Source organism: Cyrtonyx montezumae, unplaced genomic scaffold (assembly GCF_038088225.1).
Source record: "Cyrtonyx montezumae isolate F1298 unplaced genomic scaffold, pur_monq_1.0 scaffold_10, whole genome shotgun sequence".
NCBI classification, from domain to species: Eukaryota; Metazoa; Chordata; class Aves; order Galliformes; family Odontophoridae; genus Cyrtonyx; species Cyrtonyx montezumae.
Window position 1 is genome coordinate 52,537,024 of NW_027071826.1, and position 24,353 is coordinate 52,561,376.

Consider the following 24,353-nt stretch of genomic DNA (forward strand, 5'->3'; position numbering starts at 1 on the left):
TGACAGGTAATATCATCGAAGTTCTGTATTCAAACTTATTCCCTCCTTGCACAAACCTCATTTACTGATTACAGCTATCTTTTTGTAAAGAGAGTTTGCTGTTCCACTGGTACAGAACCACTCCTAAAAACCTGAAGGCTAACAGGGGTACATAGCTTGCAGTGTGGGCCATGTTGTGGGAATGTCCATCCCCAGTGCAGTGCCTTTTTAGCTGGAGAATGGCTTCACTGCATTTCTGTGTACAGCAGTGACGAGGAAGTGGCAGGGGCAATAGCGCAGCATTTTATTTTTGCTCTCTTGGGATTCTGCAAGCTACTGTACTTATATTGGGTCATTCCTTGGTGTCACAGTGAGTCCCTTGGTGGCCAGCAAACCATTCTGTATTGCAGGAGATTGCCCTTCTTATCTTTGAGTACTCTGCTCTTCTCCATTCCTCAGTTTCCTCGCGGTTTCAGGATCTTCCTAAGGTGACATTGTGACCTTTTTATGATAGGATTCACAGTGGAGTTGAGGCTTTACAAAACAAGCATCACTTTGCTCCTGCTCTCTCTGAGCTGAGACCTGACATCCTGAGGCTCAGGCAGCTCACTGTTAATGCAGCTACATGAGGTTTAAAGACTCTCTGCTATTCTATAAACAGACATTAAGTCTTTATGTGATAGTCCCATACTGCTTAAGTATATACACTTAAACATAGATTTGGCCAGGATAAATAAATGCATGCTTTATTCTAGAAGCACTTTGAGCTACTTTGCATGGTATTTTAAGAATGTATTGCTTTTTTTCCTTTTAAATTTTCTGCTACTGTCACTAAAAATAAAACATCTAATTTTATTAGCATTGATTGCTGCAATTTGGGACTAATTAATTTGATGCAAGTGCCATTGGAACAGTGCAGAGTTAGTACACGGAGCCGCAATCTCTTCCACATGGCTGGAGGCTATGTTTATGTATGTCCAGGTATATTTGGTCAATAAGTAGCCAGAAGATCAGTGCTAAACATGGGGAATCTGATCACTGCCTGAGCAAAGTCCAAGGGCCGAGTTCAGCTCTTCTTAGCTACATTTTATTTTGTTACCTAGCTGACAGAGGCTCAGCTCAGCAGCTGCTGCGGAGTTGCCATGTGCTGCCATCAGCCCCAAGTAATGCTTTTTATCTTTCTAATGTAATTTTAGCTTTAAAGTTTATCTTCTCTGATTATGTTGTTAGTTGGAGTTCATTTTCATATATATCAACTAATTCATTCGTTTTGGTTTGGGGGGAATGAGCGAACCACCTTGAGTGTTCAAAAAGGTTTTATTCCCACTTTCATGTTCACTGTCAAGATTGATTTACTCCTGCTATGAAACCTGCAACTAGGAATATTCTTCATAACATGACTTAATGCCTTAAACATCTCTTTGAGACTATTGATGTCATTTGATACTATCTCATACGTGCAGCCACAGTTCTGTTTCATTAACATTTTAATGCAAGGGTTTCATTTTTATTTTCAGAGGTGACTAACAAAATGCTTCCCTAGAAGTGTTTTGTGTGCATAAAGGATGAATAGAATACTGTCCTGAAATGGCTAGAAATGCTATATGACTATGTCTGTGGAAAGAGGAGAGAGGGAAAAGGTGAAAGGAGAACCAGCAGCATGAGCCTCTAGGCAGGAGATAACAGCATCCATTGGCACCCGAGGTTCACAGAGGTTGTGTTCCTAAAGGAAAGCCATGCACCCTACTTAGGCTATATTTTCAGACTGTATGGATTCTGTAGAAAGTTTACCCAATTATTTGTGCTTTGAGAGCATTTGTGATCCAAAGGAATCATGACATGGATTAGGCTGTGGCAAGAAATTTGTGTTTTATACATATCTAGAGTCTTAGGTATGCATGCAAAAGAAAGAGAAGTTTTGTGAGATCAGAAGGTTGGGATTTTGAATTGAAGACAAGATGTATGTTCTCTGCTCTAATTGAAAGTCTTTGGTAGAACCTGAGTTTTAATTGCAAAACAAGGTTACTGTTAGTTAATACAGATTAAAAGCAAGTATATCGTGCAACAACCTGAAATTGCTCATCATTCCTTTTAGTGAAGGAATGCAGGTGTTTCAGCCTCCAACACCAACGTCCAGAGGGTAGAAACACACCACAGCTTAGAACTGTGTTTCATTTCTGCAATTGCTTCTGGCCATCTCTTGATGAAGCAGAATTGTAATTTTCTCTCTTACCACGATCTGATTTTGCAGCAGTTGTATCTGATAATCGTCCTTTCCCGTGAGTCATACCTCATGTTTCCTGCTCTGCACCGCAGCAATTCCAATCATGTTTGAACCAGTTACCTTTCCTGCATCATCCCCTCTGCACTGGATTGTTTTGTCTTACAGCTGTTTCATGCTAAGCAGTGCATTGTGCTCTCAGCACTGGGCTTTCATCATAAGCATCCACCTTTGTCCTCAGTGAATTGCTAGAAACCAACTTTGTCCATGAAACACTGAGTCTCAAAGCAACTTCTCTTATTTAACGATACCTGCTTCTGATTTCACTGTTATATTTTAACAGCGTTGTCATGAAGGAGATTGCAATTCATGGTGATGCACTTAGACTTCTTACAAAAGTGGAGCCCAAGATGACTTATGACTTGGTTAAGCTCTATGGGATTGTGGGAGGAAAGCAGAGTTTTCTTCAGACATTTTCATGTATAGTAGCGAACTGTAGTTGCAATAGATAGTAGATTCAAGAGACATGAGAAGAGCACAAATGACTGATGAGGAGAAGCTCTGACCCTTAATGCCTTGTAAGCTAGCATCTGGAAAGTTTGTACTTCAGGTCTTTTAAATCTATATGACCCAAAATCATGTATTAAAGGGAGTGTGGCATGAGTAGCCAAGGAGGTGTTTTCCAGCTGTAACCTTGCCCTTTGTTTGGTGTGCCTGTAGCAGTGAGAAATGTGAATGCTTGCATTATTCCAACTCATAGTATGGATTTTTTTGTTGATACACCTAGTTGTTACCCTCCTTTCATCATCCATTGTGCAGCTTCAGTAAAACCCTTTAAACAAAGCTATCCAGTGACCACTCCTTCTAAAGCAGGGCAGGCTTTATCAGTCTTAGTTTATGTTAAGTTTCTGATAGCAATGTGAAACAACGTTTTACCCTTTAGCCAAGCTCTGCTAATATTCAAATGGAGCAGAGAGGTGAGAGGCTGATTTAAAATTATTTTTGCATTAATATTTCAGGGTAAAACTGAAATTTTTTTTTTTATTATTTTTTTCCCCCTTAAAAAATGCCAGAGATTACAGAACAGCGGTGCATTGGTGGAGGTTCTGAAGCAAAAAGTCACACTGGGGTTTTGCTGTGTCTGACTGCAACAGAAATCTCAGTTTTGGTCTCCCGTATTTGAGTCATTTCTCCAACAGTATTTAATTGTCTCTGTCTCTGCTGCCAAATTATTTCCTGGAAATGGAATGGTTTCCGCACAAGATACTGAAGGGTGTTAATTGGACTCTTGGCTATTGCAGAGCTATCAGATCACAGAAGTGGGATGGAAAGAATTAAGGTCAAAGTCCTTTAACTCCCACTTCCCCCTGGATGATTTAACTATGAAAATGAGCTTAGATTCCAGGGGAGTCCTATCGCTTTCTGAAGACGTGCATTTTTTATAAACCAGTGGAATATTTTATGATCTTTCATCAGAAAGGCCCAGTCTGTGAAACGATGGTGCAGTTCAGCTAAAGGAAAGAAGGCAAAATGCTTCTCAGGAATGGCTGTGCTGTTTTTACTGAGACCAGAGTCCATCCTCAGGTTGGCATGCAGCTTGGAAAACTTCAGGCCGAGCATCTCGCTTTTGGCAAATCGATAAAACAAAATTGAAATCATCCCCCCCCGATAATTATTTCATCACTGTAACAGAGCCATCTCTGAAGCAGAGGGTGTAGCCTCAGAGAGAGCAAACACGCTGCACAAAGCCCAGGAGGGCTGGGGCTAGGGAAGGAATTACTGGGCGAGGAATGGTTTTGCAATTTTTGCTCTTGCTGAAACGCTCTGAAAGGTTATACAACCTTGCAGAGATCCTGAAGCCTCAGGACTTCTGCATGCCAGGGAGTGGAGCAAGGAAACAGCATCGGTGGTGATGATGGGGGAGGATGCAATGCTGTTAAGAGAGGCGCCACTCAGCTTTGAACTCGATCAGATCTTGGAGGGCAATTAAACACACAAGATTTCCTACTTGAAACAAAGGCACACAAGGGAGTCTCCCTATTTTCTGTGCTGTTAATCATCCTGAGGAGAGAAGAATGAGTGAATGAGGTAAAAAAACAAGGTGCTGTTTAAAGGAAAGATGTCGGACCCCAGCAGGGCGCCTGCTTGAGTTGCATCTCAATAAATAATATGCTAATAGGCACTGTTTTCAAAAACTTGATTTGCATACAGATTATATGAGTGTTAATTACATTGCGCACACAGCCAATAATGTCCATGTTAGTTTTTTTTGTTTTGTTTTGTTTTGTTTTTCCTTTGCATTTCCATTTGCAAAGTGAGGCATCACTTTAATGAATATTGCAAAATTATGGAAGGAGAGCAGATAATGCAGTGAATGGCAAGCTGAGCTGGATGCTCACTGATCAGAAGCGTTTATTGGAGGAGCCCAGGATCAGCATTAGCTCTGGCACTGGCATTTGTCGTGGCGCCTGATCATAATGAAAATAAATGAAACAAAAGTGTGCGTGCATGCATGATAATGCAGTGTTGCATGATGATCATTAACCTGGTGCTGGATGACTACTTGGCGCATACTTGCGTGGCCTGTGCTGAATATTATCAGTTGCACGACCTCGTATCAGGAACATCACTGTGCATTTGGTTGGTGGCTGTGCCAGCTGTGGGAGGGCAGGTGACACACCTGGTGCTCTGAAGAGGCAGAGAAACGTGGGCAGGCCAGTACCTACATGGATGCAGAATTTTCCAGACCGAAATCAGCCCTTCCCCTGTCTTGGGAAAATAGAAGTGTACTCATCTGACATTCCAGTCTAAATATTTAATGTATTTCATAAGGCATCTAGTAGAAATATTTACCTGCTAAGAAATGGTAAGAATATAATTTACAGGTTCTTATCAGATTAATTTTTCGGGTATCGGATAACAGTATTGGGTATCAGATAATCTCTTCCCTATAAAGCACAGATGTTTGGAATTAGCAGCTCCATTTCAAAAGAAAATAACTGTTAAATGCAATAGCTCACCACATCAATATTCGGTTGTTATTGCCATTGGTGTTCTCACAGCCCGTGGCAGCTCATTCTGCATGCCTTACAGTTATCATAGTATTTATTGCACTGAAAAGGATTTGCTCATCCACAGAGAAACTAAATGATTTTAATCATTTTGTGGACATGCCACCTGCTCAGCTTCACTCAGTGTAGCCAGCATGTGCTGGGAATGTGGATTACTTTAAGGCTTGCATTGGTTGCAAGGAGAAGAGAGCTTTCTGTATGAGTGAATGATTTTGAACGAGTTTTCAGGTTCCCAACATGACTGCAGACACGTTGGCCTTTTGTTAAGAGCAGTCCCGTGGGCTGAGATTTCCTTCAGGCACACTCCCATAAGGCTGATATGTTGACTATCTGAACAGCATGCAGCAGCACTCCAATCTGTAGGACCATTTGTATCCTCCAGTAAAGCTATTGTTTTATCAGGGCTTAGGAAAGGTCAGAAGTTCACACGAGCAAGTCCTGACTGCAGCAGGTTTATGAGATAGTGAAGGACAAGTTTTCTTATTGCTTAATTAGGAATTCCTTTCTCTGAACGAGCAAAAATACAGAATCCTTAGGAGCTGTCTGTGTTATTCACTAAGCCATAAAATGCTGAGCTAGGAAGGCCTTTGGGTTAAAAGAATGCACCAGTTAGGGCTGCTGTCTTGCAGGTCAGTGGTCTCAGTTACCTTTTATTCTATGAAGATGGTTGGAAAGCCAGCTCAATGGCCAGGGTGATAAATATCTGCAGATCAATATTACACTGGTAGCCTATTGTGAATCTGAAAATAGCAAGTTAGTCTACTTATCAGGCAGTGGTAGCAGGAATAAGACAGAAGCAGTTCACCTGGGAAGCTGTTCAAACAGAGGAAAGATTTTAAAAGACAATCTGAATGAAGGGTGAGTCTTCCAGCTCACATGTGGTCTTTGGAACATCCTCATATTGTATGGGTAATTAGGTCCCTTTGTTTTATTAGCAAAATGCAGATGGACTAACAAAGCAAAGTTCGCTCCTGTTGTAGCTGGAGTTTGCATCTTTGTTCTTTGCCCATTCGTCTGTTGAAGTGTTTATGTGGTTCAAATGCTTATAGACTCAGCAATGCAGACACTAAAAATCAAGCTGCATGATACTAGCTTGATTGAATATATTGAATATCTACTTTAATGAAGATAAATGACTTTTCTAGTGAGATGTATTAGGTTTTTAACAGCCACCACTGCAATAAACAACTGCAGATACTGAGATATGTCTAATTAGGAGACCAAAGCAATTACACCAAATCAACATTGATCATAACTGAGCTGGATTTGACTAAAATGCAGGTGGCTGACAGTAATGTTTTCACAGTGGATGACATCAGATGGGTAATCTCTGCCACTGATTGAAATTCTAGTGTTTTTGGAAGGGGCAATGTGGGAGGAGGGTAAATCAAGTTCTTTAGGGTTTTTCAAAGCTGTATTGTAGCTCCTTGGAGGGCTGCTTGTTTGAACAGCAGCATTTTAAAGTGTAGCTCTGTAGGTACTGTGTGTTCTTCTGGAGTGCATCCTCTCAGGCCCAAGTAGAAATGCAAAGAACTTGTGATTCAAACTTTCTCTCTTTCTAGGCTGTTTGGTAGCTATGGAGCCTCTCACACCTTGATGAGTTTGTGTAGCTTCTCACATACACAGTACTGCTTGTTGGGGAAGTTGTTATGCTAGAAAGCTCAGAAAGCAAACTGTGTATCATACATGAACATCTGTCACATGTCCATCCCAAAGCCTCTTACCACATCTGTGGAAAGAGAGCAATCATGCCAATTGCACTGTTTTTTTTCTGATAACTTTGTGTTGTGGATCAAGCATTTCCTGATTCTTTTGTTGTTGCATTACATTGGCTTTTGTGTTTCAGTATCAGATTTTTTTTCATGTTATATAGACCGTACTTACAAAACATTTGCTCTGTTACGTGTATTTTCAATTTGATTATTTACCATGTAATTCCTTTGCTATATATATGGAAAACAGATACAGAAATGTATACAAGTTTATATACAGGAAATACATTGATGACATTTCCCACTCAAGAAGTTAGAGATTTGGCAATGCGTTTAAACTGAGAAACAAAAGCTAGTCCTTGGAACACATGGATATAGCCATTGGGTTCAGCATTCATTTGGAATTCCTTCCTGACAATAGCATGCAAGCTGCATCACTGCTCAGCAACCTCAATTTGTATTGGATTATCTCCAGCTGCCTGCCTTTTTCTTTCTCAGCTGCCACCAGAAAGTAGCTGCTGGTGCTAATTCACCCTGATGTACTTGTTCATATGAAGTGGGCATGGTGAAAAGCATGCCTCCCACTTGAGTCAATGCTAGCATGCCACGTAGGGATGGCATTTTTTAAATAAATGAAGTACTATTATCTATATAACTATTTCAGTAAATCTGAAACCATTTTCAATCATATATTACACACGAGTAGATAGGTTTTTCATCTACACTGGGCACACGTGTCACTGTTGGAGGAAGCTGTGACTGTTTTCAGTTGGTCAGCAAAAGGCAGTTTCTAGGAGTGAGATGCTAAGTCTACCTGATGTTATCTCCATACATTTCTTTCCTTGATCAAACTATCTCAATATTCTTCAGGAGGAAAGAGTTGTTAAAATTGCTGTTGTGATTATTTTAAGACATCAGTTTGCCCAGCTGCAAGTGGAGTGCCTTCCATGGTGACGTGTGGCAGGCGCTTCGTACCACACATTTTAAAACAGCTTACAAAGGCCTTGAAGTGCAATGTCTTTACAGGCTACACTGCTTGTTTTGCTTTTATAGTCACTGCAGGCATCAGCTGCAGACATTTTATAAGCTCCTAACTGATACATTTCAGGTAATGAGAATAAAAGCATAAAAGGAGTTAAGATATTGCAGGAAAACTTAATTTTCAGGCATTTTAGTCTTCTCTAAGGAAGAGCTTGAAATGAAACAAGATTCATGCTGTTTCAGCCTAGAACGCAAACCTCTAATCATGGTTTTGGGCCTTTTAAAATAAAAATCAAAGCACAGATGTCTTTGATAGGTCTTGGTTATTTTTGTGGTTGCATACAGTTTTAGCTCAGTTCAGGCTATGCGCATGATTATTCCTTACATTAATGGAAATAGCACTCAACTGGGGAGAAAAAGAACAAGCAATTGGAGGTGCAATGTTTTTATTACACTGAGTATTAGGACACTTCGCAGCCTTTTCTAAGCAGCTGTTCTTTAGGTAAGTTAATACCTGGGGTCTCTTTACTTCTCTCAAATTTTAACTACCATAAAAGAAGTTAATGTAGAACTGTTCACAGCTTATCTCACCCGATTGCTATGCAGGAGTTCTAACACAAACGCTTTTATAAACTGCAGCTCTAACACACTAATCTTCTGAACTTCCTGACCCATAAAACTATGATTACTGCATGTAAAATTCATCTGGAAATATCCCTCTGTATTTAGTATTATAAGTATTATGTTCCGAAATCGCTCCTCCTTTGCAGCAGAAGTGCCAGGAAGACAACGGGGCTGTAAGATTAGTGCACAGGGAGTAGCACTGTACCTTAATCTTGTGATTTTTGTTTTTATTTGTAGCTGTTGGTGTAAAAGATGGGATGTTCAGATTCATTTTTTCTCCCATAGGTTGCCGTTTCAGATTCGATCATTTTTGGAGCTAGAACATTTCTTGCTGTCCTTAACCACTAGCGCAAGCCAGTTGCTAATTTTCCATACAACTCTGTGAGCAGGTAATTAAGGAACACCATGTCTGGGGAAGATTTTTAGCGAAGACAGGAAGGATGTTGAAAGATTAGAAGAAAGCTCTACTATTCTAGTTGTGGTTCTTTTAAGTATCCGTGATATTTAAGAGTTATTTCTAGCAACTGCTCTGATTACAGTAATGAATGAGGAGAGCAGCTCGTGGGATTTGTTAAAAAGGATACCTCTGGTACAGTTAAACTCAGCAGAGGTGAGTCTATGGGTAACTTTACCCACACTTTTATTGTGGATAATAAATACTTCTGTTTTAAAAAGCTATGTGACTCTTGTCTGATCTTCTGCAAAGCTAGTGATGTCTGTGGCTTGGCATGTAGGCACATACACAGTTTTAAGGGGCTGGGGTGACTGCGCTACCAAAAAGCAGAAGGGTCATGTTTCTATCTTTCATTCCCCATCAAGCTAACTTAATATAGATAATAGTCCAGCTGCAAAAAGATACTAAATGGACAGCCTTTTTCATTTAAAAACACAAACATTTGTGTTAAACAATGCTTTTCTGAAGCCACTTTTATTGTTTGTATTGTTCCAAATTGCAAGTTGTCACATCCACCAGCCTCTAAATTACCAGTCTTCTTTGTTGCTATAGTAACATCATGGCCACTAAAATACAGACTCCAGAATAGAAAAGCAAGCTCAGACTGCAACTCATTTATTTGAAGGTTTTGGCAGAAGAATTTCTCCACAGTCATTATTTTATAACCTTTGAAGAGTTGCATTTTAACCCTTTCAACCAAAAGTGCAGCATTATGCTGAAACATGCCTCTAATTTAAGATAAGGTACCCAAGCTGGACCCAGTTAATAAGTATACTGGTGGAGGTGACTTCCGCTGAGTTCTTTCTCTCTCTCCTTGGCTTCCGGCTGAGTGATTGATGGTATTCTTGAGGTGAGGCTAGGAACACAGCCTGGTCTCGTCTTCTCTGCTTTCTCCGTCTGAAAGGCTGCCCTTCTCCTTTTCATGACACACTTGCTCATCTGCGGCCTGGACGACGGAAACCTACCCTGGCTGAATTAGTAGTGTAACCTCTTGCTTACTGAACAAGTTCTTTTGTAATAATGGGGATGGACTTGCATATTCCCTTACAGCTGGATGTCAGTGCATTAGGCAATGTTAGTAACTGTATGGACTTCAGCAACAGTCAGGTTCTTTGTATGACCCCTTGTCTGAGTACCAAAGTACAATTAGAAATGCTCTAGGTTCTCTCTTGGGTTTAATACTTTCTCCATGTGCGTATGTACTGTAATTCACTCCTCATCTCTCATTCTGTTCTCTCCATTTTACAGTCTAATTCTCTGTCTTTAACCAGGTTTGTCCTGGTTCCTCCTCATCATGGCTTTATGGCCGGTACATCTCTCTTTTCACCACCTTCCCAGACATCACTCCTTACCTCAGTTTCCCTATTCCAAATCTTTATCCCCAGTCTCTTTACACGTCTACATTTGGCATTTTTTCTCACCAAGCACCCTTCTGCTTATAGTGATCTTGAACCTTGATTCTCCATCCAACCTGCCTTGGGCTCCCAGCCTTTTCTACCCCAAGTCCAGTGCTGCCTTCCATTCCCAACTAGGCGTGGCTATCCAACACCACTGTGTTTTGCATCATCTACGTTATTATCACCATTCCTCTTCTGTTTGCAGTATTTCCCTTTGTGTGTACTTGAGGGGGATGCTTCCTGCCCTGTGCCTGAAGGTGCTAGCTGCAGCTTGGATCCAATTAGCATGCAGGAGACCTAATGAATGGTGGGTGAGTCTATGTGGGCTGCAGGCAACCAGCTGTCCAGTTCTCACCACCTTGCAGGTTTTCTGATGTTTATAGGCTATATTTGTGTAGCATGAGGGTAATTCGTGCCTCTGAGTGCTGCTTCCCACAGTAACTATTTACTTTTTACTATTTACAATTATTTAAAATAACTATTTACAGTTCTATAGCCGGGGCATAGTTTCATGTATCAACAAAATCCCACATATACAGCAAAATGCAGAGATATAGGAAGAATACTGTCAGGAGGTATTTTTATTGGGCTAAAATAAGAGTTTTGAGTACTTGAAATGGTAAATTTTTATTCACCAAATATATATAAATACCCATCTTTATTCTGCTTGAGTTAAAGCAAAGTGGTAAGTCCCTTGCTTTACATCTGTGAATTAGTGTACTTAATCCCTAATCAGAGAAATCTTATGTATCTTGTCCCAGTTTCTTTATTAATAGATAAAGATATAAAAGTAATAAGGTGTTTACCAGTGGATCTGTATTGAAATTTATTCTTTTGTTTCATCTGTGTATATGTGTAGCATTTGTATTTTACCAGTATTCCAAATATTTGATGCTAAAACATTTCAAGTATGTGATCTGTTTTTATGCTGCTACATTCTCATAGAGCAAACTATAGTTATTTTAGCAGTCACACAGTTGAATCTGTCCGTGAGACTGTAAAAACACACTAGGAAATAGACTTGTGCAGATTGTAGGCTTTCAGCTGAGATCGAATACTGTCATTTAGTACCTTCAAGTACGGGGTTGCTGACATGGGCTTTTACTTCATACGTTACGGTATGTGATCTGGAGGCACCCGGTCTGCCTGTTCTACTGCCATCGGGTTACAGCTTTTCACAGATGACCTAGTACCAGCAGAAAGCCTTGACCTCTCACTTTTCCAGCACTTCAGAGGTTAATTTTGTTGAGGGATCAGATTTCTTTCTAGGGGAAGTTTCTGATGATCACCTTCTAGCTCGGCTTTACTTGCCAGTGTCTTTCAGACCTGCTGGATGCTGAGCGCTGCTGAGAAACAGCCTTCCTCAGACTTTTCAAAGCCTGTGCCTAGACAGTCAGGTTGCAAGCTGGTTTATTTCGTGCGGTGTTAGATGGTAGCCTCATGAAGGTATCAGCCTGTAAAGTAAACCTTAGCCCCTTTCCTGGGATTCTTCATGGGCAGCAAGGTGGAGAAGTGCTTTGGCCCAGGAATATTGCAAGGTAAGGTGGTCTGTGTGCTTTGAAAGCATCGTGTGCGTTGTTACACCTCTGTGTGAGCAGATCTGGCATTTAAATTCTGGCAGCAGCGGAGACGTGTCACAGTACGCAGTAAATGCGAGAATTTTTCTCCCTGCATTCTGCATTTCTGAGTGCACAAAGTCAGTATATTGTATTTGCAAGTATTTTAATGAAAGTCAGAAAGCCCATGTGTGAGAACTGACTGCTACTGCTGTGTTTGTTTTTTCTGGCTTTACTTGGAGATTCTGTGAGGTTTATTGACTGTCTATTTAATAGGTTGCAGTCTAACTGGGAATCTCTCCATGTCGCAGAGTTTTAATTTCAGAAAGCTATAGGGCTTTGTTATTTTTAACACTCCTGTGCTCTCTGAGCAAAAGGAGGATCTGCCTATGAGAATGAGCTCACTCCACTCTGAAACAAAGGCGTGAGTGAGGCTGTTTCTGTCTGCTATCACAGCACAGGGTGCACTTGCATTTCAGGACAGACTGTGCAGCTCTGATTCTCACTCCTGTGCAAATTTGTGTTGGCATCCTGATGAACTCTTTGTCTCGGAAGGTTGTGACAACTTTTCCCCTTTTGCAGTTTCTTTCAAGTAAGCCTGATTTTAAAACCTGTCATAAACCAGGCACTGGTTAGGATGTTGCAGTTCTGCTGACTTCGTAGGAGCTGGCATCCTCAATGCACGCATCACACCACGCTGCGAAGAGCAAAGCACATCACTTGGTTGTGTGTCTGTTTCTTCTGTGTATCACTGGTGTGCTGGAGATAGCTGTTATGCAGTGAATTTGCTTCCTGAGGGATCAGGCTGTGCACTAATTAACACCTTTTATTGCCAAGTTCGTCTGCCTTTTAAGAGAAGAGCCAGCAGTGCTTTGAGAAGGACAGATATTGCCTTTCTGCCTTCCCGAGGGGAGAGCGGCGCTGAGCGGCTGCTGGTGCTGTGGGCTGCGCTGCCAGGGAAGCTGCGGGTGGTGGCATTTGTTCCCTCTGCTCAGGTTTCTGCCTTGGTTCACTGATGTAGAAGCTCTGTGGCGTGTTCTGAGTAATGAGGAGCTCCAGAGGTGACTGCAGATTGTTCCCAAAGCCTCCAGCTGATCATTCTGTGCCACGCACCCCAGGATCACCGAGTGCAGAGCTTACGGGAGATGCGTTTGCATTTGCGATACAGCTGCAGCACGGGCAGCAGGAGTTAGGGCTGCTCTGAGGACTGCTCACTGCAGGGAAAAACACGCCTGCTGCATGTTTTTGTTTCCATGCTATCCTTCGTTCCTTTCCTTCCCCTGTTTAGTTACGTCAGTGCTCTAAGAATTTAGCTAATCTCTCCTTTTCCTCCGTTGCGTTCCAGCCCGTTTTTATTTTGTTTTGGAGCTATGAATCTTTCCTTTGTTTCCCCGAGCAGGCTGCCAGGTAACAGGAGCTGCTCACGACCTGCTCAGCTCTCACCCACTGCATTCAGTTCTGGAGGAGCATTCAGACTTGTGTCAGAAAGCACGTTAGTGTTTTCAGTCAGTGCCACCCCTCCTTGGGGCTGTGACTTACAGAGTGCCTTTGTGCTAGGAGGGGACACGATCCCACAGGTATCAGCTCTGGGCACTGGGCCTCGTCCCTGCAGCCCCAGGGAGCTTTGGTTGGGGCCAAAGGGAGGGAAAAGCACGCTGCAGCTGTGAGCTGCATCTGCACATCCCCCTGGTGCTTGGCTACGGACTCCTGGCTCTGCTGCTGGAGAAGAGAGCGCAGGGAGCTGAGCCGGGCCCACAGCTGAATCATAAGATCATAGAATCGTTGAGGTTGGAACTGACCACTAAGGTCATCTCGACTGGCCAGCAACCTGGCAGCTTCAAGTTGACCCTGGGAAGCCACTGGCTTGTCGCTGGATGCTTATCAGCAGTTTCTTTTCTGGGACTGCTCATGGCCCCTCAGCACAGGAAGGCTTCGCATGGTGCAGTGAATGGGGGCCAGCAGCAACCCTAGAGGAAAGTCACTGCAAATACAGTTTCCACCCAGGAAACAAGGGTCGGTAGCTGTAGCTGCATGAGGTATTTAAGCTGGATTCGTCAGAGTGATGTTCATCCAGCATTTGGGTCTAAGCTCTGATTTATCACCTCACCCTGAGGCTGCATAGTGCCATAGGATCAATTGTTCTGAACAGTGGCCAGAAAACAAGTTCCACCAGCCAAGCATTTTGCAACTTAATGCAGTCCTGGGGCTGCTCTGTTCAGTGGCTCCAGATAGCTGGAGTGTCTGAAGTATAACTTCAAGTGTCTAGGAGAAAAAGAGATTGTCCCTGGAATTTCTGCTTTATGGCAAGAGGTGATTAGATGCAGTAGAAAGTCACGTTGCTTTCATGATGTTTTGAGTGTTTCAGCTGAGTTTACTGAGATTAGATGGGTTTAGCAGCCCCTAAGCGGGCACACTAGATTTGTTCACTTGAAGTTTGGCAATGGTTTGTCAAATTTTAAGGGCAAATAAAATCTTGTGTTATTTTTTAAAGGGTTATTAGCACTGGTATAAAAAAATAAACAAAAAGAACATGCAGACTTCTTGCTTCTACTGCTCTTTTCTTCCCTATTCTTTTGGACCCAGACAGATTGATCCTTTTCTTTTGATAATTATTCTCTTTCACAATTAGGTCTTTTAAATGTAAATCCTGAAATGTTATCTTAGATGAATGCTAAACACAGCTTGACAACACTGGCCGATGAACGTGAAAACGGCCTGAACAGCTCTCAGCACATCTCCAGGAGGTTAACTGGGTGCCAGAAGTGTTGTGTAGGGATCGGATTCTGTTCCAGAAGGGACAGAGTGGAATTGCTCTGTATTTGTTTTCCCCTTCCCCTGTTTGCTTTTCAGTTTGATGGCCTCACTTTTCAGCGTGTTTCCAGATAGGAGTGCTGTCCCTGGGCTCCGCCTTTGGCTAGAAACAGAAGGCTTTGTTTCAAATTGCATATGAAGAGATGTAATAAAAGGGAGTAACAAAGACTGGGAGATGGTGGGTGATTAATAACCCTGTGAAATTAGTTAATGCAATTTACTGTTTTTTGAAGGAGATTGTAGTACGTTCTGCTAACATTTGTCACCTTTTCTAACAACCTGAAAGTAATTGCACAGAAGGGGCTGTGTCCGGCTTTCGGATTTCTGACACAGTGATGTCAGTATTATTGGAAATCCCAGAATAAAACAGTGGAACACTGGAGCTTCCAGTATCTCACTTAATAGCACAATTACATTTTTCTGGCTTTTTAATTTTTCCTTTTAATTCTTTGAAGACACTGTGGGGTTTCATTCATTTTACACCTTGATTTTTATTTTTATTTTTTTTTGTTCTCTATCAACTAATAAATAGTTAAATTTTTAGGTAGAAGAAGATAATTACCATGTTTCCAGTTGAAATATTGTAGAGCCCCAAGGCCCTGTCTTCGACAAATGTATTTTTCAGCAGCTCATTGTAATTTTGGTTTTGAGTGAGGAGCCAGCAGTGCTAGAATCCACACCCATCCATAGCAAAGGGTGGATTTCCAGCCTTTAACAATAGCTTTACTGGGTTGTGTTTTAATGACGTTTTTCTTTGGACTTGCAAACTGCAAATGTTTCTGCAGTGAGGATATATGTCCTGAGGATTGCGGGGCGGTTTTGGACAGTTTCCTGTGCCCTCCAAGCTGACAAAAGATGACCCAGTTCTGTGGGTGATGATTATGCAAGATGGGAAAGTGCTGATAGACTGTAGAAAAATACAAGTCTGAGCCTAACCGCTTTGCAAACCTGTTTCAAAAAGCAGCTTTGAGTAGTTGACCTAGTGCTTTATATGGGCGATCCATATTGGCAAAGATGTTAGTCACGTTAGGGTGAGCAGCCTGGGATGGGGAAGGGAAGGGCACGCTGCACGCTTCCCAGAGCCCCACTGCCTTGGATTAAGGGTGCTGCTGGGCTTGTAGGGAGCAGGAGACAGCTTGGTGTGCTGTGGGTAACTGCTAACGTGAAAACACACTGCAGGAAAAGAGAGAGAACAACGTGAGGAGTGTGAGGCTGCACCTTCCTTAGGAAGGCAGAAGTGCTGGGCTGTGGTGGAAAACTTCCCCACATGCTCTTTAGCTCTGGTTAAAGCTTCACTGCACCCTTGCCTATGTCTCATCTGTGACAGCACATCTTTACTAGTGGCTTGACCCCGTTTGCATCATCTGTTTTCAGCAGTGGTAATGGTCTTTAAGAGAGTGGTTGTATGATTTCCCTGTATTATACACTGTTTAGATTTCATGTAGTTTTCAGTTGTCGAAGCAAAGTTTCAGGTAACTGATCAAAAAGGGAAAGGAAAGCCCAAACATTCCGGCTTCAGGTCATGGTTGAGTAGGCTTTTGCTGACATCAGCCGTTCTTAATTGCACCCGCTAAATTGCAAAGATGTTATCACGGCTCTGGGAGGCAAGCGTACTGTAATTAAAGGGGCTCTTGGGCTCCCCATTCTGCATCCTTTCTTTTGGCTTTAACCGTCAAGGCTCTGACTCTGAAGTGAACAAATATATGCCGTGCCCTCGGCGCTGTTGCAAAAGCAGTGTGCAATAGAGATGCATCCATCTGGTGACAGATGCTGTGTCCTGCATTGCTGTGTGTTGCAGCAAATACAGAGCGGTGAACTTACTGGGATGAAGAGCTTGCAATGTTCCTCCATCAGCACATGAAAGATGTAAAGCCCAGGATGTATTTAAGGGCAAGCCACTACAATCAGTGCATTCAGATGTGTGCTTCCACCTTTGTCATTCGGCACCTCCCATTTCAGAGGGGCACTTGCATATGCCCGAAATTGCCCAGCTGAAGTCGATGGGTCTGGCTGATAGCAGTAAAAGTGCTTGCAACTGAAAAGTATTTTCTTGCATGTAGTTCTTGTAATGACTGCTGAGCAGGGGGTGATTCCAGCACCCATCCCTGCTGTCCCTGTCCTGCTGCAGGGTGCAGTTTGGGCCAGCAAAGGGATGTTAAGGCTCATGAAATGTCGATGTGAGCAGCCAGCTGCTGGTCATGTGGGATGATGCAGGAAAAGCTCCCACAAGCGGCCCTGCTGGCAGGTTGGTGAGGACCAGAACTTGAAACAAAGCAGTAGTAAAAAGCAGCTGCAAGCAGTAACTATTCCTGCGGGCACACACTGAGCGTCCCTGTTGCTGCTCATGTTCCCATGCAAGGTATGCTACTGGCAGAGCTGTGCAAATTGCCTGAATTTCCTGAAAGATTGATATGATCTGTATGTATTTCCAGCCATAGTTAACTTTTGTGTCCTTGTCTTAGTTTCAGCTAGGACTGTTATTTTCTTTGTCCTGTCTGGTATGCTGTATTTTGGTTTGAGGAGGAAAAAAATACTGATAACACACCAATGTTTCTGGGTGTTATTGAGCAGTACTGTATGGAGCCAAGGCCATTTCAGTTTTCTCAGCTTCTCCTGCTGTCCTGCCAGCTGGGAGGGGACAGAATCAGGACGGCCAACCTGAAGTTGCCAAAGGGATATTGTGTACTGCATGACATAGTGCAGAAAGAAATTCTCTACCTTAATAAATAGTTTGAGGGTTGTTTCCTCAACCCTCAAGTTCTACTTTCACTTGGTAGCAGCTGTCTGTTTTCTAAACATTTCTGATACCACTGATGCTGTGAGTTGTGGATTTGAATTGCGTGTGTATCAACCAAGCACAACAGATTGCTCTGAGATCATTTTGTTCCTTGCATTCCGTGTCTGCATCAAGGCTGTGCACATGAGTGCTGCACCATCCCACACACGCCTTGCTGCCAGTTTTGATGCCATACGGGGCTGTGGACATTGCTCCGAGGGTCACTTCAAGGTTTGTTTGCTCAAACTTTCAATGGAGCCAGGGAGAAAAATGACATAATCGGTGCTGCCACCTTCACGGTGTCACAGAGTAGGCTGTGTGGCAATGGCATAGCAGTGAGCTATATTAACTTAGACTTGTTTTGTGAAGAAGATTTGCTATGAAAATGAGCAGGCTGTCTTCATCTGGCAACCAGTAGAAGGATAAGGCTTGGAGAAATAATAATTTTCCTTTTGAATTATGTTGTGTATTCTGACCCATGTTTTCTTCCTGTGTTTTTTTTTCCCAGCTGGGATGACAGCAGCTCTGTCAGCAGTGGAATCAGTGACACCATAGATAATCTCAGCACTGATGACATTAACACCAGCTCCTCTATCAGCTCTTATGCCAACACGCCTGCCTCCTCCCGGAAAAACTTAGATGCACAGGTAAGGTAAAAGAGTAACACTGATATTCATTATTTTCCTGTGCAATCAACACAGTCATCTGAAGTTGGATGAGCTGTTTATTCATGTCTCCACATATGTATTTCTTGACAGAATAATAATGAAATGCAGGAATGTTTTTCTGTTATGCAGTAACCTTGCTCTGATTTGAAGCTGTCTTTACAGCTTTTCAGCAACTCAGGCTGAAAAACTTGGGAACTAATGGAGAAAAACAGTAAGAACGGAAAGAATTACTGTTGTTGTGACTCCTGCTGAATACCATACTGCATCAAAACTGAGCTACAGATTCCTGAATTAGTCCACACTAATATTTTTGATGCGTCTTTACCACCATCCTCTTTCCCATGTACTTGAACACCTGAACCCATGCACAGCCTTCCGTGCAGTGTGTGTTGCTGAGAAGGAAACGTCAAGCAGCAGTAACCACCATATCATATGTGGCGTTTATGAATGTTTCCTGTGTGTGTGTAAGCCGTGGAATCTCTGCTGTGGTGTTATGGCATCAGGTGTTTTTTTCCTCCATAGCAGGGCTGCTGTACAGAAAACATGTGTTAGTAGATGGGATTTTTCCTTCTAGCTCTAGAAAAGGATATTATTTTTTTTTTCAAGGAATAGAATTCAATTAAGTCAGCATGAAGGTTGAGGAATATTTACGCTCTCATCGGAAATGCATCTATACTAGGCAAATGAAATAGATTGTTTTATCCTCCTAGGGCTGCACATTAGTTAAGGCTCTCTAGTTCTGGCAGCATTCCATAGAAAGATAAATCTTATGTCCTACATATATATATTTTTTTCTCAGGTTCCACACATCCACATGGTGTAAAACAAGTGAAGGTAGCCAACAGTTCATTTGTCAGTGAAACTCTGTAGAACATAAACTGCCTTGCCCCCACTGAAAGCCAGCTTTTCCTGAAAGCTGGGAAAAGTGCTGGACTAAGAGGTCGTCTTTTATTGTTTCTTTTTGTAACTGGACCCTAACTTTGCTTTAATATCTGTTCTAACGTAGAAGTGTGGTTGCTGTGAAGTGTTACTCTGCCTGCAGGACTGTGGTGCAAGAATTTGTTACTCTTTGTTCCCTTGCCATAGTGCATATTTGAGCCTACATTAAAGATTTCCAGTTAGCCTCTGGTTGTGTATCAGTGATTTCATGTGTGCTCAAAACTGCTAATGCAAGTCCTGTACAAGTTGAGAGGAGTTAAGATCTATCAAGCATGTTTTTCAGTATCTAACAGGGAGAATAACATAGGCAACTCAGATGTTTTTTTGACAGTTGTTAGTATCTCAACATCGTAATACTGTTGGGAAATAAAAAAAGAAGGAAAAAGGAGACGTGACTAAATATTAAACTGAGAAAAAAAATAGAAACTCATTTGACTTGTATCTTCTGATGGATCAGATTCTTGGAAACACCTCTAAGAGATCAAAATCTGTGTTGCTGAATTTCTCTTCCTCCACAACTATCACAGCATCCAAAAGAATGCAGACCTATAGCAGAAGATGAGCTGAAGCTTGTAAAGGGCATATAGCCGTTAGGAGGGGGAACCGGGAGCCAAAATATATGAGTTTGTTTACAATTCTTTGATTTGTATCTGTGACTTGCTTCTCTCCTCTTCTCTCCTCTTCTTTCTTTGACTGAAACTATTTATTCTAGGCTCTACTCTCAACTGCAAATTGTTATCCATTAAAAATACTTTATTTTAATTTCAACAATAAAAAAAAATCCTGTTCTTATCAGGCAAAGGTATGGAGATAGCTGGGAGTGATGGAACCACATGCATCTCGTAGGGTTGATTTTTGGTTGCCCAAAGTAGTCCTCGCTGCTCATGACAATAGTGAGTGCTGCACATATGCTTCTTCTTTCTGCCTTTCCTTGAGGACGTTGGCCTGTGCCAGGGTTTGTGTTCCCCTGCGTGGTAAGCCACAAAGGATTGGTAGACATCTGCACAGGGATACAGACTTTTCTTCTCTGGTGATCCACCGCTTTGGTTCTTGTAAATAGCAGGCACTTAACTTTTAAGCTACCACATCTGTTTCAGGTGGTACAGAAGTTGGGTTTCAGATAATTAAGGAGGGAGCTGGAAGCTATCACATGTGCAACTGGGAGTTCAGACAAATAAGACAGCTCATCAAAGGGAGGGAGCCCTAACATGTCAGTGTCTGCTGATAAAATCAGTAACTTACTCTGCAGTGAACAGGACATGCTCGCAGTACAAAAGAAAGTCTGATTTTCAGAGTTGCTGAATAACCTCAAATCTCCAGAAGAAGATGTAGTTTGCTCATCTCTGAGAACCAGGCCTTAAATATGGCCATGACTTAATCTTAATGGGCATTGATTATTGTAGTCCCCTTTGGTAGCAGTGATGTGAAGATGTTCTCAAGTTGATTTTGAACATGACAGAGAAGGGAACCAGAATTTACTTCACCGTGTCACTGCATCTTGCTCTGATAATCAGAGTCATAAAATGGCTTGGATTGGAAGGGACCTTAGAGATCACCTATTTCCAACCCCCTGCTACAGGCAGAGACACCTCTCTCTGGACCAAGTTGCTCACAGCCCCATCCAGCCTGGCCTTGAAAGCTTCCAGGGAGGAGGAAAGGAAACAATTCCTTTAAATAGGAAGCAGTAGCATCTTTAAACTGTTGGAGCAAGATGGCTTCCCAGTCTCTTTGGATCTAAGGCAGATTTATCTGTCTGCAGCTTAGTGAATGGATTTCTTGTGCTGCATGTCTTGCTGTGTCCTGCAGCACTGTTTTCCACTTTCACCTAATCCAGGCCTTTGAGGTGGGTGGAGTTTCATCTGAAATTGAAAGCCAGGTTTCACCATGTTTTGGTTTTGCTTCCTTAGTCATGTTTCTGTGCTGTTCTTGTTGTTTACCATTAAAGAAACATCTCTGGCCAAGGAGCTTCAAGGGTAAATGTTCAGCATTTCAAAGGCTGGGGAAAAAAGCTTGGAAATAAAGTGGGTGTGGGAGATGAATGAAGTAGAACTGAAGAGGGCAGAGAGAGAGGGCTTCTTGTAGTGCAGTTTACTGTGTTGAGATTGTACTGTTCTTACAGATGTGAAGTAGGATAGTAGAAAGCACAGGAGCATTTCATAGTCAACCAAAGCTAAATAAAGCCTTTACTAGCAAGTAGGTGTATTTCCTGCTCTCAGATTTGTAGTGTGTAAATATGCTATTCCAGACAATGTATTTGAAGTGAGGACTAAGGACAACATGTGAGGGGTGATGTTGGGATAGTTTTGTTGGCTGGCTATTATTTCTTGCTTCTGCTCTCTTCTAAGATGTGTGAGCATAGGAGATATTTTCTTGAAATGATTTTAGAGAAACTCAGGTCACAGAAATGGTCACGTTGAGAATGTGTTACAAACCTACTGGTGTTCATGCATTGAAAGGTAGCCATCCCAATGTCTTCTAAACATACAGAAAGAAAGAAGCTAGAATGTAGTGTTTCCTTCTGTGCTAACTATGTTGAGTTGCTGTCTTTGCATGAAGAGGCTGGGAAATGACCTTTGAATAACACAAGGAAAATACAAGGAAAAAAACTACCTAAATCCATACCTCAGGAAATGCTCCTGAGGCTCAATACCTAGATAAATGTAGGATCCAGATCCTGAAGAAAAGACCACTCTGGGGTGGTGTCAACTTTCACACACTGATCACTTAGACTTGTTTTTCTGGCTTTAAAAAACAAAAAAGCAGATAAAGTAAAAATCGGAAGAAATTAAACCACACCTTCCCAAGTTTCTGTGATACTTACAGTGTAATCTGGTGAGAAAAGGAAAATGATCTTGAGACATACCTTACAAACTTTAAAGTACAACATTTTGCTGTGAGCATGATACGCTATCGTGCATCCTTTCCTATGCTGTGATTTTTTGCTTATTCAAAGGGAGGAAAAGTTTGTGGGCTTTATAACATTTTGTGGTGTTTAAAACAATTTGAAGTGTTATTACCCTCCTACTGCTGCACAGTGCTTAGTGTCATTACTCAACAACTTCCAAAAGTTCAGAGTCTTAGTGGAGAACTTCACTATTAGGTGTTGAATTGGCAGGCTCTTTCATGATCACAGAATCATTAAGGTTGGAAAAGACCACTAAGGTCATCCAGTCCAACCATCAACCCGTGGTGCTGTGATGCTTGGAGGGCATTGCAGTGCAGTTTTCATACGGATCATCAGGTCATCTTGGAACTGAGCACAGAGGAGTCGACTGTGGCATTAGAAAATTTGCCCAAATTAATCAACAGCTTTTGAGAAGTAGAATTCTAAAAGGATAATTTTAATAGCAATTGTTGTCAATAGGAAAAGCTCGTGTGGGGGGGGTATATTTCATGTATTTGGTAATAAAATTCACTTAAGAGCTTCAGAGAATTCAGGGAAACTTTGTCCATGAGAAAGTTCTGTATTTGACATCTTTGCTAAATTCTCAATGGGAGGCTGGCAGCACAATCAGTCTGTTCAAAGGACAGGGAAAAACAGTTTGTAGGAGCTGGGTACGGTCAAAAAACTGATGTAACCTGTGTATTTAAGATAGAGTTGAGTGTTGCTAGAAAGTTGGGAGGGATTCATTTTTCTTCAGTTCTTGGGTCTCTTCCTAGCGTATTAGAATTAAGAGCATTCCGCATCTTCAGGTCTGTTCTGCCTCATCATGCTCTGGAGATCAGATTGCCAGACAAGAGATAGGAAAGCAGCAGGAACAAAGGAAAGATAGCTGCACAGGTTCAAAATGATGTTTTGACATTGCACTATAAAGGGTTCCTCAGAAATCTGTGAGGGGGATTATAAATGGCACAGGGCTGAATGTATCCTTTATAAAGCAAGTTTCCTTTCTTTTTCATTTATTTATTTGTTCTAAAGGGAGTGACTTGTATGTTTTTTGTATCTTTCCATACTGCATTAGAAAAAATAGACCATTGTTGGGGTACTTTTTTTACTGTGATTTTTCTTATTCAATGGCACGTTGAGTTTATTGGTACTTAGAGATGAGTACTGAGTTTATTGACTTTCTTCTGTGAAACTGCTCGAAAGGAAGATTTGCTGTGAAGGTTCTATTACAATTCATTATTTGTCCTAGACTGATGCAGAAAAGCATTCCCAAGTTGAGCGGAATTCCTTATGGTCCAGTGATGAAGTCAAGAAATCAGACGGAGGATCTGACAGTGGCATAAAAATGGAGCCAGGATCTAAATGGAGGCGGAATCCCTCTGATGTGTCTGATGAATCTGATAAAAGCACTTCTGGTAGGAAGAATGCTGTTATTTCGCAGACGGGTTCCTGGCGACGGGGCATGTCAGCTCAGGTTGGCATTACCACACCAAGGACTAAACCTTCAACCACCTCGGGCACATTAAAGACACCTGGAACAGGTGAGAAAAGGTGTAAGATATAAACAAGCCAAAAAATAAAGAAGAGGTGATCAGTAGGGAAACAGTCTGAATACTTGACAGAGGCAGAACCTGAATTTCAGGTAATCCTGTCTTTGTATTTTTAGGTATTTTTTTTAACCTGTACGGCAACTTGTACGTCCACATTTCTCTTTCTGTTCATTTTAAACTGAATATTTTGTAGCTGTACACTCTGAAAGCTGTTTTCAAGACAACCCTGGTCTTAAGCCAAGCTATTTTTGGGGCATAGTATTAACATATGAAGCGTAAATAATGTAATTTTTGCTTTTGAAGTCACGATTAACTTTAAGAATATACAGTGTATGTGGTTGAAGAGATGTGTTTTTATTTTATTTTCCCAGTACTAAACCAGCATGTTAATTTATACTAAAACACCTTTTAGCTTTGAACTTTCTCATAAATTTAGAAGCATTTTAGCACTTGCAGATGTGTGAATGAAAAATCAAGTTAATATCTCTCATTTGGTTGCGTGCACAACTGTACTCGAAAACGTTGAAGTCGCTACTTTTTTTTTCTTGAAAAATACCTTTTAGGAAAATGATACTGATTGCCTAACACAGCTTCTTTCTGATGACAAAAAGAGATCAAACTGTAGTAGCTACAGAGCGCTACGTTTTTTTTTCTTATCTGTCACTATTACATAAGGTTGTTCTGTTTTTCGTATTCTTAAGGGCAGACACCATGTACTTCTCTGGCA

The 24,353-nt window shown here is 41.7% G+C and overlaps 2 protein-coding genes across 4 annotated transcripts in view; one reads left to right on the forward strand and one right to left on the reverse strand.

Moving 5' to 3' along the window:
- The window catches only part of CSRP3 (cysteine and glycine rich protein 3), a 362,567-nt gene that overhangs the window by 239,457 nt on the left and 98,757 nt on the right, over window positions 1-24,353 (reverse strand). The window lies entirely within an intron of this gene.
- NAV2 (neuron navigator 2) overlaps window positions 1-24,353 on the forward strand; it is a 260,533-nt gene that overhangs the window by 192,125 nt on the left and 44,055 nt on the right. For all 3 annotated transcript variants that reach the window (XM_065755404.1, XM_065755402.1, XM_065755403.1), the window contains 2 exons: window positions 18,091-18,229; window positions 23,326-23,617. In XM_065755404.1, the coding sequence (XP_065611476.1) occupies window positions 18,091-18,229; window positions 23,326-23,617 (431 nt within the window). The remainder of the gene's footprint in view (window positions 1-18,090; window positions 18,230-23,325; window positions 23,618-24,353) is intronic.